This window comes from Carcharodon carcharias, chromosome 18, assembly GCF_017639515.1.
Source record: "Carcharodon carcharias isolate sCarCar2 chromosome 18, sCarCar2.pri, whole genome shotgun sequence".
In the NCBI taxonomy this organism is placed as follows: domain Eukaryota; kingdom Metazoa; phylum Chordata; class Chondrichthyes; order Lamniformes; family Lamnidae; genus Carcharodon; species Carcharodon carcharias.
In genome coordinates this window covers 71205454-71222130 of record NC_054484.1, presented here as the reverse complement: position 1 = coordinate 71222130, position 16677 = coordinate 71205454, and the positions used below count along the sequence as shown (strand labels likewise).

The 16677-nt window shown below is 43.9% G+C and overlaps 1 protein-coding gene across 1 annotated transcript; it reads right to left on the bottom strand.

Moving 5' to 3' along the window:
• Positions 1-1745: 1745 nt before the first annotated feature.
• LOC121290462 (putative nuclease HARBI1) lies at positions 1746-12272 on the bottom strand. The gene is made up of 6 exons (XM_041210900.1): positions 12217-12272; positions 9207-9306; positions 6943-7075; positions 6120-6199; positions 2865-2961; positions 1746-2218 (listed from the first exon to the last, which is right to left on the bottom strand). Exons 1-6 carry the CDS (start codon positions 12270-12272, stop codon positions 1746-1748), a joined length of 939 nt encoding a protein of 312 aa, XP_041066834.1.
• Positions 12273-16677: the final 4405 nt, after the last annotated feature.

Below are 16677 nucleotides of genomic sequence, written 5' to 3'. Positions count from 1 at the left end.
ATCAACCTAGTATGAATGACTGACATGCAATGTTGTATTCTGCCTGCTTGTGAACTAAAGCTATCTTCTCTCTCTTACAGGCACCAGCAGGCCCAGACCCAGGTCCAGCAGACCATCAGCCCCAGCCCCCAGTCCTCCTCAGATGAGAATCCATTCAATGAAGACCCATCACTGTGTTCACCTGCAGACTGCACCAGCACAGAGACACACACGTTAGTGGGTCCTACATCTAGACTAGGCTCAGGGTCATTTTCTGGAGAACACCTCACTGGCACACCTCCACAGCCCAGGTCTCTGGCACTTGGAGGACTGCTGGAGAACAGGCACCTGTTGAGTCTGAATCAGAGGATAAGCCTCTGGAAACAGTCATTGCCCACATGCTGGAGATGCAAAGACATGCAGCAGAATATCAGGCAGAGTTGTAAGGGGCAGTCAACAGAAAGAGCACAGAATGGAGGATTCCAACTGCGTTATGTCTGATGTCATGGCTCCGACTTGCAAGCACCTCAAGGTCACCATGGGAAGGGTGGCAGCCACCTTGGAGACTTTGGTCCACCAGGTTCTGTCAGATTTGCACTTGGACTTGCACGCCATCATTCTAGCCATAGGTGGGATCCATCAGTAAATAGGTGAGAGGGAAATGGGACACCTCGACCTTCTTCTAGGTGCCCTTTCTCCTCAAGGAGTCAAGCAGGGGTCTTCAGGCACCTAAAAGGAGGAGGACCATCAGCTAGACACACCAGGGCCATCTATCCAGGAGTCTCCAAGACTATCCAGCCACTCCCAAACCCACCTTCCTGTGACCCCATCAGCTCCAGCTTCACTGGCCGAGGAGGGTGCCCCACAGCAGGAGGCCCAAAGCAGGCCGGGGCTTTCCAGGCCCGAGACATCCAGAGGATGACCGCTGTAGTCATCTCAGACAACAGGGCATAGCAGTCAGCAGACTGCCTCCACGTCTGCTGCAGATATCAGAGATGCACCTAAACGTAGTGGTAGGTTATGAAAATTAAGAAATACTGAGAGCACAATGGTGGCACGAGTGTTCACTCGCTGTATATATCATGCACCTTTATAAATATATTTTGAGTACATGATAATGGTCTCATCGTGTGAATGCCTCTTGCATTTGAATCTATGTGCCCTCTTATTGTGAGGGTGACCCAAGCTCCCACTCTGTGATCACTACCCTTTGTGTGCCTCAGATTCGTGTGATGTTTAGCAGCCTCATGTTAGTCTCTCACCCCTTGTGTCATGTAAGGGAGAAGTTTCAAGCCACATCCTGAAAGTGACAGCACAAGAAGATTTGATCATTTAAGCCTTGCAACACACCATAGAGTTATGTGTGCTCAGGTGAATTGGACTATTAACTGGAATGTTGTATCATCAACCCTGAAGTGTGTTCATTGTGAGTGTGAAAGCACATGGACCTGGAGCCATTATGGTCTCCACAACCATATACAAATCTCTGTGGCTGATGAAAGTATCTCCTTCAGGTGACAATGACTGCACAATGTGCAGTTGATGCTGGCTGCACACTGTTGTGCTGCCCTTCACCTTGCACACCTGCTCTATGCAGCTTTGGGTGCTGACCTTTCCAAGACTGAAGCCTTTGTGATCATTCAGGGTTACAGGTCCAAGGCCGAAGGCTGACCTTGTTGCAATGTCACTGCTTGTAAAGGCCTTTTTGATCAATGGCATGGCACGAAGGGAGAGGAGAAATATGCTTGGGTCCCCTTGCCTGGATCCTACTGAAGCCTTGTGGTTATCAGTGTGCCACAGGAACATCTTGTTTGTCCTGCCGCTGCAATGGCATCCTCACGTGGGAGTTGACCATGATTGCCGTCCTCAGGTTCCTGCCCTTCCAAGTCCTCCTCCTCCGAAGAAATCTTTGCCTCCTCCATGTCTCCCTGTGGTAAGTGATCTCTCTTTTGAAGCACCAGGTTTTGCAGGGCACAACAGACCATGATGATGTGGGACACTCTCTTTGGATAGTACTGCAGAGCCCCACCTGAACAGTCCATACAATGGATGTGCATCTTCAGTATGCCAATGGTTTGCTCAATGATGGGCCTTGTCACAGAGAGGGCTGTGTTGTATCTCTCCTCTGAGGCACTTTGAGGATGATGCATGGGTATCATGAACCATTTCTTCAGCGGATACCCCTTATCACCCAGTAGCCAACCCTGTAGGTGCTGTGTCCTTTGAATATCTGTGGCACCTGGGAAAGAATCAGGATGTAGGAGTCATAGGAACTCCCAATGTACCTGGCACAAACGTGCATGACCTGCTTCTGATGATCACACATGAACTGAATGTTGATGAAGTGGAGCCATTTCCAGTTAATGAAGGTCATGATGCCAGGGAGCTCTTAAAGTTACATGTGTGCAATTGATTGCACCCTGCTCTCTTGGGAAGCTGGAGATCACCACAAGTCTCAGAAATCTAGCAGCCTATATAGCTTCATCTGTCGTGAACTTTACATGATAATCAGCCTTACTGTAGACGGCATCCATCACCTCCTTTATACATTTATGTGTTGAGGACTGAGAGATGCTGCATAGGTCCCCTGCAGATCCCTGGAATGAGCTGCTTGCAAAACAATTGAGAGCGGTGATGTACTTCAGGGGCACTGGCAGGGAATGTCCTACCAGTCCACGTGGCGTCAGATCCCCCCACAGAATGTGGCTGATATGAGCCACCACATCTCTTGTCAAACATAGACGTGTGCGGCACTGTCACTTGCTCATCTCCAAATAGGAGAGGCCATATACCCTTGGTCGTGCCAGTCGCCCCTCAACCTCTAGATCTTCTTGGTGCACCCCTGGACCATGCACCTCAAGCTGGGGCTCTTCTCTAAGTTGTACCAGATGGCAGCGGGCCCTTCTTCTCCTCCTCAATCTGAGCACTGCAATCAGGAAGGCAGCACTGACCACAGCCTCCATTCTGCAATCTTCCTGCTTCCTGTGGACAGGTAGAACAAAGAGATGAATGTAGCCAATAATTACAGACCTCCCACTCCAAGCCAGAAAGCCACTGTCATGCCCTTGGGCTGTGCTTGTGCTACCTCCCTTTCCCTGTTCCAGCCTTGTAGGTGAGGCGCTCCAGCACCAATCATAGGTGTCTAGGAAGTCGCTCCAACAACTTGACATTTCAATGCCATATAGGATAGAAGAGGGTTGAGCATTTTGAGCATCACTAAAAGCCTAACTTGGATTTGAGATTATCTCTGCCTTGCACTTTTGATTGTATGCCTTGTGTGCTGTGACCTATGTCAAATGGGCAATGCGATTTGCAGAGTTTGCTAGAGCTTCCTGCACATATCCAGCAGATGTGCTCCCTTAATAGCTGGCTGTCTCCCTTCCCTTTTCTCATTCCTCTGATGGTTAAGTGCTCAATGAGACAATATCTAGTGTGACCCCAATGCCTAGTGTAGTCTCGCTTAAAAGCACACCATGAGTTATTAGTTCCAGCTCTAACTTTTCAAAAAATTCTTCATGAATTCTATCAGCTGAGCCATTATCTCCATGTTGAAATTCTATTAAGTATGAGGTTTCCCCCTGAAAAAGCCCCGGAGTCCAGCTGCAGACTCCTCCCACACTGCCTCAGATTCTTCCTTTGTCAATTTTTTTCTAGTTTCATTTTTAAAGTGCATCATTGATTTGGGGCCTCAACATGGTGGTGCTGCACTTCTACTTCCAGATCAGCTCCAACCCTCTTCGTCACTGTTCACATCCCTCTAATCATCCTGGAACTTCACGATGTGCAGGTAGACCTCCATCCATTCACTCTCCAGCCTCCACCAGTAACCCTGGATTCTGCCTTGTTTTTTATTTCAAGAATGCGGACAGACCGTCAACATAAAGGTATCTGCACTAACTGAATCCTATCAAGATATGTTCCAACATGTGCTATCTGACCTTCAACTCCCACGTCAGGTGACCCCACATCTAGTACAGAGTACCGCATAGTATCTAATACTAGAGTCCACTACCACAATCAACTATTATCATGATATTTCCCTTTTTTTAAAAAAAACTTTTATACAACTCATGTACACAGAGTCTCTTATCTATTCTTTTCACTCTGTTTTGATCAGTCTGTTTTGTCTTTTACTCATTTCTGTATCTCTGGATTTTTTACAACCATTCCACTGGATGTTCCGAATGGTGACAGAGGTGATTTTGAAGGACAAGGGGCCTGCTCCAGCTCTGTGCCACTATCACCCCTTGGATAGTTTTCAGGACCCTCAGGCTTTGTCTAGCTATCTGTGGCTTCACTGTTGCATTCTGGTCTTTGATCATCAGCTACACTTTCTGCTTCAGAGCAGGGTTGCGTTTCATTTGTTTTCCACAAGTATTTTCAGTTTCTTCTGTACTGTTGTCAGTTTGGAGTCTGCACTATGTAAGATCTTGATTCTCCTGTGATTTCTGTGACAACAGCAGGATTCTAGATCCCTTCATGCTGAATCCTCACTGTCTCTCCCATGTTCAGGTCAGGCAGACGTCAGGCCCTTCAATCAAAGTACTGTTTCTGCTTCAGCTGTCTCAATTTGAGCAGATCCTGCACACTGTAGCTTACTGGCTGTGGAATTAACAGTTGGGGCACAGTTGGAAGCTTAGTTCTTAGTCTTCTCCCCACCAGGAGCTGGGCTTGGAGATGATCCAATGCCCTCTAATGGAGTATCCCAGAAATCCAGCAGAGCCAGGTAGGGATCTCTTCCGTCCGCCTTTGCCTTCTTCAACAGGTGTTTTAAGGTCTGCCCGGCACGTTCCACCATTCCGTTGGATTGTGAATATTTGGGACTTGATGTAATGTGGCAAAACTCCCAGCCCTGTGCAAATTTGTGAAACTCAGTGTCTGAGAATTGTGGACTGTTATCTGAGATGAGTACTTCAGGTATGCCATGGCAAGCAAAAATTGATTTTAAATGATTTATTACAGTGATGCTCTTAATATCATTTCACAGCAACACAGACTCAAAAACATTGAGTAATAATCTATTGCTAGTAGGTACTCACTGTTGTCAATGCGAACAAGTCCACTCCAATTTTCCGCCAGGGCCTCTCTAAAGTGGTTCTTTTTGTTGCGATTTACTGTATTTTTGGCACACTGCACAGGCATTCACCATTTACCCACTTTATGCTCCCATTCCAGGCCAATACATTACCTCTCGAGCTCTTCTCCTGCATGTTTCTATGCCAAGGTGAATCATGTACGCGCTGCAGCAATTCTTTCCTCAGTTTTGCAGGAACTATGATCTTTTCTCCTTTGAAAAGTATTCCTTCTGCTACATGAAGTTCCTCACGAAATATCCAGTACTCTTGTACAATAGAAGGGATTCCGCTCCAACGTGTGGGCCAGGCAGTTTGCACAATCCACTGCTGTTTTCTCAGGATGGCATCGTTCTTGGTCGCTTCCCTGATCTTATCCAATTTGGTTACAGCCACAGGAAAGTTCTTTGTCAGCATGTGAACCTGTGCTTCCGTTTCTTTATCCTCTTCCTCCGTGATGGGTAGGTATGCAGGTGAAAGAGTGTCTGCAATGTACATTTCCTTGCACAGTTTGCATTTAACTCTGACCTTGTACTTCTGCAGATGCATTAGTAATCTTTTGATTCTTGGTGCTGCGTTTCAGTCCTTGCATTTGAAGCGTATGCCACTGATGCCTCATTTTGCAAGAGCCTTTGAAGCATCCACTGAGATCTTGATAAGCTGACTGACATTGTAATACTTTAACACTGGTGCCTGGGTCAGTGTTCTCTTCAAACTGGTCAAAGCTTCCTGGTGACTCCATTTTCAGTGCCATTCCACATCATTTTGCAGACGTTCTCTGAGATGCGCTGTCAGGTCTGACATATTCGGAATGAATTTCCCAAGATAGGTCACCATTCCCAAAAACCTCTCCAAGCTTTTCTTATGTTGTGGCGGTGGCATGTTCACAACAATTTTGATTTTACTCGGGTCCGGCTTCAGTCCCTCACTTGTTAGCACATGTCCCAAGTATTTAATTTTATGAAGATCTATTTTGCACTTTGCCTTCTTCAACTTGTTCCTTTCTCTAGCTTTAGCCAGCACCTGCCCCAGTCTGTGGACGTGTTCTGCTCATGAGGCTCCCCAGACCAGCACATCATTGATACAGGTTTCCATGCCCTCTAAACCTTCAAATAGCTGCTTCGCTGTTCTGTGGAACACCTCTGGAGCTGAATTAATACCAAAAGGTAAGCATAAAAACCTGTATCACCCGTATAGTGTGTTGAAGGTACAGAGATAGGAGCTGCGTTCATTCAACTTGACCTGCCAGAAGCCTGAATTCGCATCCAATACTGAATAGTATTTAGCATCAGCTAGCTTACACATGATCTTTTCTGCTGTAGGCAGCTGATAATGATCTCTTTGTGCAGTCTGGTTTAGGTCTCTGGGATCCAGACAGACTCACAGATCCCCATCTGATTTTTCTACAATTAAAATTAGATTAACTCACTTTGTCGGTTCTTCAATTTTCCTGACGATGTGAAGTTTCTCCATTCTGTTGCACTCAGCTTTCAGTCAGTCTCTCAGCATCACTGGTATTTTCCTGGGCGGGTGCATTTTGGGTGTCACAATTTCATCAATCTTGATGGTGTGTTTTCTTTTTAAGCAGCCAATCCCCTGGAAGGCATCTTTATACTCACTCAGGATATCATCAGTGGTGACAGTCATTATTCTATTGATTAGCTTTAGATTTTCACCAGCTTTGATTCCAAGAATGGGTTTTGCATCAGTTTTCACCACTATGAATGGAAGCGCTTGAGACTGTTTTTTGTAGTCCACTTTAAGTGTGCACATGCCTTCTACTGCAATTTTTTCACCTGCATACTTAGGCAGCTTCACTTTTGTTTTAGTTAGCTTTTTCTTTTGCTTATCTTAAGCTACACGCATATGGGAATGACATTTGCTTGTGCACCTGTGTCAAGTTTGAAATTCATCATCATGTTGGCAATTTTGAAATCACCCTTCCATTCGTCTTCTTTGGAAGTTGTTGTTACTGCACCAAAGAAAAGTTCAGTTTCAGTGTCTGTGCCAATCATCTGCACTTTCTTCAATTTACACATTAGCAAAGTGATTTAGTTTATCACAGTTCTTAGGGTGGACAACTTCTTGGTAAATGCTCTGTTCCACATCGGCTGCATTTAAATGTTTTAATAGCAGTTTTGTTCTTTTTACCTTCAGACTGCCTATTTGTTCTTTCCCAGGGCTGTTTCTGTTTAACTGCACCTAACTGCTTGACGTAATACAGCTTATCACCTTATGGCTTCTGTTTAACCTGGCATTTTTTTGTCTCTGCAGCTCGTCAGATATTTATTGTTTTCTCCAGAGTGAGATCAACTTCTCTCAAAAGCCATTCTCTCGGAGTGTCATTTGCGATCCCACAAATTATTCTATTTTGGATGAGTGATCCTTCAAGCTCTCCAAATTCACACAGCTCAGTCATGTACTGACTAATGTTGTCACTGCCTTGCATGCACATAAAAAATCAGTATCTTTCATAGGTGATATTTTTCTTAGGGCTGCAGTAGGCTTCAAATTTTTCCATTATTTTTTTCAAGTCATTTTGTTTCTCATCGCTTTTGAAACATGAATGTGTTATAGACTTTGAGGGCTTCTTCCCCTGCTACATGAAGAAAGATGGAAGACTGTATCTGAGGGTCTTCTTTATCACTGCCCATCACTGTGAAGTACAGCTCAAATCGCTGCTGGAACCTCCTCCAGTTTTCAGCGAGATTGCCCTCCAAACTGAGCTGTGATGGTGATTTCAGAACCTCCATTGTTGCATTTAGTTTTCTCCTGACACCAGGTCTTGTTTTTTTGTTTCAATGATGCACACAGGCCTTTGACATTGTGGCTGAGCTAACTTTATTGATAACATATTTTCCTAACATGAACACATATCTGCACTAACTGAATTCTATCAAGACAGGTTCCAACATGTGCTATCTGACTTTCAATCTCCAGGTCGGGTTACCCCGTATCCAGTACAGAGTAGCATATAGTATCTACTACTGGAGTCCACTACCACAAACAACTATTATCATGACAGAGTCCATTGTAATTATTGTGAACATTTCTTCTCACTCCCCTGAACACATCACTGTGGACGTCGCCATGCCCCATGTGGACCTCACACCTCACCTTCCTGAGGCTGTCTGCATGGGCACATTAAAGAGGTGCCCACACCTCCCACTCATGAGAGCTTTGAGTACACCCCCTGCAATTATTACATTTTCCCCATTTACAAGCTGCGGATGCCTCCCCTGACCAAAGCTTTGCCATCTGCAGTAAACACAATTGTTTTCCATTCTCCATGTCTAATTTCATCTATGCTTTTTTTCATTGAAGATTTGCTCAACAATAGAAGTATCCCACTGGAGACCACATCAGTACTGATGAACAGATTGATCCCAGTTATCTTGCATGGGAGGACTACTTTTCTGGAAGACGCTAGCGTGTTGTCATCACTAAACCTAAAGCACGTGGAGCTTCCATACTCCTTAACCTTCTGCCGATCTACCTCATTGAAAGATTCCAGATAGAAATTAAGCCAAACCACCCATTTGTGGTGCAAGTACAACCACCATCCAGCACCGCGCAGTTGAATGAATAAGCAAACCAAACATTCATCACCAGATTCAAACTGCCAGTGTCCAACACAATTCGTTCATGGCAGTCACCATCATCATTCTTGTGTCGGAATTATCTGTTTCATGCACTGCTTCAAAAACATGATTCTTTCGCTGAGGGCAATTCATTGTATAATGATACTTAGAATCGCACCAATAAATCATTCCCCGTGCATTTCTTAGGTTCAAGAGCCTACGGTCACCACCCACTTTTTGTCTCAATTCTCAAATTGGCTAAAAGTATGACTGTCTTCAGACTGCCTATCAACTTATGAACAACCCCATCTTTGTACTGAAATCTGCATCTAATATTTTGGCATTACCAAACTTCGGTAACCATGAAGTCTTCCATCCTTTGCTTTACAGCAGAGTTGTCTGTATTTGATAGAAATGTAGCTGGAAATGACAGCTTTCCCCCCAATTTTTTTTTAGGGCAGCAGCCACCTGATCTAGGAGCGTGTCTTTTTTATGAAATTGAACCCCAATCAAAAACCAAAAGTCTGTGAACATGAGAAATGCATGCACAGCCCAGTAACTTGAAAATCAATACAGACTCCGGGATTTCAAGGTTAAACTTTTTCAGTCTCTTATACCACTTATCAAAGTCCATAATATACTCTTCCATGGACTGATCATCTGTTTTCTTAAATCTATTAAAAGTTGACTGTACTCATATGCTTTCAACAAATCATTCTTTTTGTAAATCTTATCCAAAATATTGTAATAGAAGGGTTAATCCCTCTTCATTGTCTAAGTCATCCACATCCAATTCTAAAATCATTTACTCCTAATCTTATATTTTGCAGGTAATGACAAAGCCAAGGCCCTACCTGGCTTCCTTCAGGGTAATGAGGTAACCCGTATCCACATTTCAACTTAATTTTTCTATTGCTGACATAGTCCAACCTCCGAAAAAGCTGGTGGATATTGTCATGAAATCCATTGACCTTTGGGTCCCTGAGTGCTAAATTAGCAGTCTGTGGAGATTATAACATTTAACATGCAGAATGTTCCAATGCTGGTTACATTGGTTCCTGCCTAGTAACAAGGGTGGACCCTCTTGCAGTGTTGTGATAGGTCACCAGATCAGTTCAAGGGTCAATGAATAGCTCTCCTTGAGGCAGTCAGTTTGAGGCAGTCTGCCAGCCAACAAGTATCACAAGACAAAAGGGACAGAAACAGGTCCCAGTTTTAAGTTAAAAGAAAGGAACAGAGAAACAGGCTATACCTTAAAGAGCTGCAGGGATCACACTTTAAGTAAAGAGGGCCATTGGAGCAAAGGTACTCCTTTGGAGCAGTGGTGTTCTGCTTGGCATGGTCATAGATCTGAGAGTGCACTTGTAGCTAGTGTTAGTGTGCACTCGGGAATCCGGGGAAAAGGAATCTCAGAAGGCAAGGTTGAACCCATGTGAGGTGGGCCATCATTAAAGCCATCCAAGTGGGAGCGAATTCCAAGGCAGGATCTTCAAATGTGGAGATTGGAAACCCTCATGAGAAAGACAAAGTTTCAATGAGATTTTTTGGCTCACAATGTGACAAGCATCAGGCAGGGTTGTTGAGAAATCCATGGAATCAGATTTAGTTGCATCTGTCATTTATTGTGTGGTGTGTTCCACCACAGTTCACTTGTTAATTCACATGTACCTCATACTTACCCTGAATGTTAGGGTATAAGATAAATATTTGTAAATTGTTTTATCTTTCTGAACCTGTATAGTAAAGTTTATTTTTGCTTGTCAAAACTCGTGGAATCTTGCAAATTTATTCACTTGGTAAGCATCTTGTATTTCAAACTTTATCCACTATAAACAAGGTGTTATTGATCCCTAATCAGATCTCCACAATCGCCCACCATGTCCTGTGGTCTGGCCAAGGGCCATAACACTAGTAAAAACCTAAGATTTTGCATCTCCTTCCCCCATTCTGTTACAGGTTGTCAGGAACAGTACGCTTCTTTTTCTCACAGAGGATAGAGACAAAAACGTCTTATTCAACAACCAGTCACCGGAGCTTAATAAAGGCAAAATACTGCGGATGCTGGAAATCTGAAACAAAAACAAAAAGTGCTGGTAAAACTCAGCAGATCTAACAGCATCTGTGGAGAGAGAGACAGAGATAACGTTTCAAGTCCGTATGGGTCTTCTTCAGATCTAAAGGGAGGTAGAGATGTGGTGAAATATATATTGATTAAAGGGGGTGCAACCATTGAAGCTGGATAGTAGGCCAGTGATAGGTGGAGGCAAAGGAAAGATGGCAAAAGATGTCATAAACAAAAGGTTGAAATGCAGACTGGGTGACCACTTTGAGAAACACCTTCGGTCTGTCCACAAGCATGACGCAGACCTTCCTGTCATTTGCCATTTTAACACCCCATCCTGATCTCATGCCCACATGTCCATCCTTGGCCTGCTGCAATGTTCCAGTGAAGCCCAACGCAAACTGAAGGAACAGTACCTCATCTTTTGATTAGGCACTTTACAGCCTTCCAGACTTAACACTGAGTTCAACAACTTCAAACCATGAACTCTCTCCTCCATTCCCACCCCCCTTTTCATCCCCTTTTTTCCATATTCATTTCTACTTTTAAAATTTTTATTAATTTTTTTCCACTTATTTTCATTGTTATTATTTTTTAAATTTATTTCCATTTTCATTCATTGTTTCATCCCCAGCTTTTAGCCTATTTTCAATCTTTCTTCCCACCACCATCCACTCTCCCCACCCCACCCCCACTAGGGCCATCTGTCACTTTCCAGAGTGCTTAGCCTGGTCCGGCCATTATCACATTTTACTTTCTTAATATCACCATTAGCACCTCATTTAGCCAGTATCACCACCATTCACGATTCTTTGATCTTTTGTTTATGACATCTTTTGCCATCTCTCCTTTGCCTCCACCTATCGCTGGCCTTCTATCCAGCTTCACTGGTTCCATCCCCCTTAATCAGTATATATTTTACCACATCTTTGCCTCCCTTTAGATCTGAAGAAGAGCCATATGGACTTGAAACGTTATCTCTGTCTTTCTCTCTCCACAAGTGCTGTTATACCTGCTGAGTTTTTCCAGCATTTTTTGTTTTCGCACCAGAGCTTAATGTTCATCCTCTGCCACCATGTTAAACTCAATATTTGTATTTTGAGGAAAGACTGAGTCTGAAGCCAGCTTGTATATTAAGACAGATTTATTCCCAAACCTACAAAGTAAAGATACAGACTCTTACCCCCAAGCAACCAGTGTGAACACCTTTCTATACTTTTGTAATGAAGCCCTAAAACTTCCCCAGTTGGGAACAGTTCCTTTTGGTTACCAACGTAAAGCATGTACTCTATTGCAGCATGATTCCAACAGTCCATTGTGCCATCTGCATTTGAGCTGCTTTGACAAATTAGAAGACGGCTGCTGGGTGACAAGAGCTGTCTGATGATTACATGGCTTATGCCTCATGTTTTTGATGTGCAACACATGCACTCATGTGCAGTGTGCATACAATAAAAGCCATGATGCCCCACAATATGTGACAGAGTAGAGCTTTGGTGTGTGGAAACAATGCTACTCCTACCTGGACTTCTCTGGAGAAGCCATGCAGTACTTGGCAGAGCTGGTGTCAAGATTCATGGTTGCGTACTGACAACTGCATAATGCAGTTGTCCAACTTTCAGTGGAGGTGACTGCATGTGGCCTTGGTGGATGTCCCCAAGCAGCTCTAGGCCTAGAAGGGCCTGAGCCATGAAGGACCATCGCAGCATAGGCTGGCTGACAAGGTCACTAGTGGAATAGCAGCAGTAAGAGGAAGAGTGCTATCATCCTGAAAAAAAGGACAACAGATTCATGCTCCATGGAGCCACTGACACTCACACAGGGTGCAGCCTCAGTAATCCTAGTAATATTTTGGAGGATAGATTGCTGGACTGCTGTGACACTCTGCAAGCCCCTTTGCATACTGGTATCTGTAGCCATGATGGCAGCTAAGTTTGTGTTATGATATTAGTCTGAGCTTCCACTGTAGCACCCGGAGATTGGATGGCTTCTGATTCTGCTGCAATGGGTGCTAAAAATTCTGCCATCAGATGCTGCATCCTGGTTAGGTCTTCCTCTTTAAGCAATCTAATGGAGTTGTCCATCACTTCAATACAGGAAAGGATGGTCTCCGAGTTCTGCACAAAGCCCTGAGCTAAGTTGGTTCAGGATACCTCCATGCTCCTTGGCATTGACTGCCAACCTTTCCACCAGGCTTTCCAGTGCCAAACATTTGGTTATGTACACCAATTTCCCCTTTAATCTCTGTTTGCTGTTCGTAGCCTGCTTATTTCATTGCGTGGTCCCTTCAAGGTTGATGTGCAGCAGCACATGCACCGATCTTAAAGGGACACTGCTTTTGGGCAGCTTTGTTTGTTTTCTGTGCAGCACATTCTCAATTGCTGAGTGGCCATGCTCACGTGCAGCTTAGAGGGGCCATTGATGTACACCCATCAGCAATCTTCTATAGTCTTCCCCATCAGAGTGCTCATCTGAATCCTCTACAGCAGAATTTGTGTAGGACCTCAAGCTCTGGCCCACACTACCCTTGCCCCCTGCCCAGGCTGCAGACCACTCATGCCTGACATCTTACCACATACATATACTACCATTAATCTTGCATCTAACATACACATAATGTCAGTGTACGAGCTGGTGCCTGCAAGAGGGATGGCATTTCCTCCTTATCAGTGTATTCGTGTTCTTTTGCTCTTTCTCCTCCATCATTGCCTAGTCACGTTACAGTTCCAGGGTATTCAAAAGTTGAAAGGTACAAGGGTAAAGTTGTGGAGAGGAGATCCCTTTAGGAATTGCCACCATGATGTTGTGGAGCGGCTTGTGCACTCTGACGATCCCTTGAGCGATGCCATTGGGAGGTCCTTGCTCCTGGTAGAACCACCAAAGTGGGTAAGATCAGGGGGAGATGTCAGACAAAATGCGGTCCAAAAAGTCCTCAACAGCAGAAGAGGCGAAGGAAGTCTGTGCATCTTACCAGCTGTGAAGACAGAAGAAGGCTGCGGCTGCGAGGTGGTCCAGGTCATTGTGGTTCAACACATCATTGAAATCTGACCACCTACCCATCCAGACTGTTTGGCAATGATGGTGCAACTCAGTCCCCACATTAAACAGTCACACACAGACTTCTTCCAGGGTCCGTTTGCCAAGTTCTGTGGTGATGGAGAATTGACGACAGGGACAGGGTTGTGAACCTGCAAGTCCCTAGTCAAGAATCTGCATACAGGCAACAGATGTATGAATGTTGTTGGACACCTCTGTTAAGGCGGAAGTGTCTTTGGGCAGCAGAATCTGTGCCTGAGCAGTTGTCTTCAGGATGCTCTCTACTCATCCCAAATGGGGAAGGGGCAAGAAAAAGTGTACCAAAAATAGGCGGTCCTACTTTCTCCTGGCTGGTGAACCAGCAGGATCAGCATCTTCGTGGTCAAAGAAAGAAAACTTTAAATTTTGTAACTTGGAATGTTAGAACACTTATCGATAATATCAAGAGTGACAATATCATTCTTGACATTAAAGTAAGAAAACTGTATCATTTGAACTATCAAGACTCCTAATTGACATTGCTGCCCTCAGTGAGACCTGAAGCAGAAGGAACAAGCAGGGGGATACACTTTCTACTGGAAAGGAAAGACTGACAGTGACCAACATGCCAATGGAGATAGTTTTGCCATCCGGAAAAGAATCTTGGATGCATCGCCTGAACTCCCCAATTATATTGCATAGTAAGACAACAGTGTTGGTGAGGAGAGGAGGGGAAACAAAAGGTCCATGCTTACACTGTCTGTAGCTTCTAAGTCAGAAGAAATAGTAGGATGATGGGGAAAGTAGGATGTGAGAAGGAGGATTATGTACAAGGATATTGTAATTTTCTATCATTCCAGCTACGCCATTAGTCATGGCCTCAGCAATAGCTGCTCTAATAATGGCGACCACCATCTTTTCCATGAGGGTAAGGACATGCCCGCATGCCTGCAAGCTCTGCCTGCCAACATACTCTTCAAGAGGAAGGGTACAATAATGTGTCAATGAGTGTGAGGATATGTGTTAGCTGATGTGGTTGTTGTAATTGAATGGCTGGTAGCCTGTCCAAGCTATGAGAGGTGGATGTGAGGCTTGCAGCAGTTCTAACTTTGTGACTGTGAGGTAAAGTTGTGAATTTTAAGTATAAGTTCTGATTGATAGATTGCTGTCAGTTGAGTGATGGGGGTATGATGCAACGAAGTGCTTGAGGCTAATGTTACAGTTGGTGGATTATGATATTTGATTATCCATTCACTGACCTTAGCCACTTATGTGAGGCCACTGGACTTTTTGTGGCACTGCATCCAAGTCCTCAGGGCTTGACTTCTATTATTGCCTTCTGAGACTTTGGGCCCAATTTTAACTCTATGTAACTGAATGGGTTTTAAATGAGTTAAAATTGTGCCCTTTGTTTGGAAGGCCTTCTGACCCACTATGCATAGAACACATCTGTCCTCCTCTGCACCTTCTTGACCAAGACCTCCAGTGTGCTGTCAGAAAATCTTGGAGCCTACCTTCTCCCATGTTGTGCTACTCTTGTGTCTAACTCAGGTTAGAATCAGTAGAAAGACTTTGAGCACCTGCTCTAACTACAATGCACCTCCCCTTTAAGAGATGCAGGCTGGCTTTACATGGTACAGGCTAGCTTTTAAGTGCTTGTTATGTACAAAAATTTTCCAGAGGGGGGACATATTGTTACCATTTTATAATCTATGCCAACAGTGAAAATTTGACCAATTCCAACTTTCTTCCAATTGTTATAATTTCACTCTTAACAGCTGTTTAACTAGAATAACTATCAACTTCAGCTCACAAAGACCCACAAAAGCAAATGTTGATGAGTGAGGTCAGTGCACGTATCCAATTCATCTTTCCATAGAAATATTAATCTAGAATTTACTGTAAAAATAACATTAAGGCTAACAGTGCTCACTATTATTTATTTACAAATTAGATAGCAACTTCAGGCGAGTGTGGCTATACAGTTAAATGTGAAAATCTTGAATGACTCCAGAATATTTGTCTCCATTATCATTCCCAGAAATTGATCACTTTTTGTGTGAAGTGGTCCTTCCTAGTTGCGGTGCATTATTGTTTCTCATCCTCCTCGACCTCTCTATAACCTTTGATACAGTTGACCACACAATCCTGTTCAAACTGTGTTAGCTACTCCTGATTTTGGATCTCCTGTTCAGGCATGCAGCCACTCAACAGTGCAGTTTGTGCTGCCTGCATGCCATGATCATGTCAATTCGCAGGCAGCACAAAGTTGGTGATCTCCCCGCATCGGAAGCATCAGGAGAGGGTTAACCTCGCATCACAATCCCTGCAAAACAAAAACAGAATTACCTGGAAAAACTCAGCAGGTCTGGCAGCATCGGCAGAGAAGAAAAGAACAGCATCCGCAGTTTTTTGTTTTTATCACAATCCCTGCACCTGTTTTGGGAGCTATCGAATTTAACACCTGGAGAATTTACAAAAAATGGTGCTGATCAAGGAAAGCACAATACAACTGTTTCATGTGCATAGATATAGGTGGGCCACAGATAAAACTTTAGATTCACAAGACTTTATGTTCTATTATGCCTTGCTGTGTTAATGCACAAGACATACACATTCATTCACACCATTTCCACTACGGGACATGAATGACATTAGATGAACTCCTCGCTTACCTATATAAAACCTCTATTTCCTGCCTTTATTGGACAAAAGTGTTCTCATTACAAAATGAGTTGGCCTCATATGTAAGGGTCTGCACTACTTATAAACCATTTGCACGTTAATTTTAACTGTCACACCATACTTGTCTCATGTTATGGTGGTAACTGAATGCTTCCGCTACAACATGCTTGGGACAAATATTTGTTCACAATTCATATCTTTTTAACTATCCATTATTTATTATAGTTCTCTTACCTTGCTGAGTCTTCAGTATTTGAAGAGGATGGTTGGCCATGTCAATGGT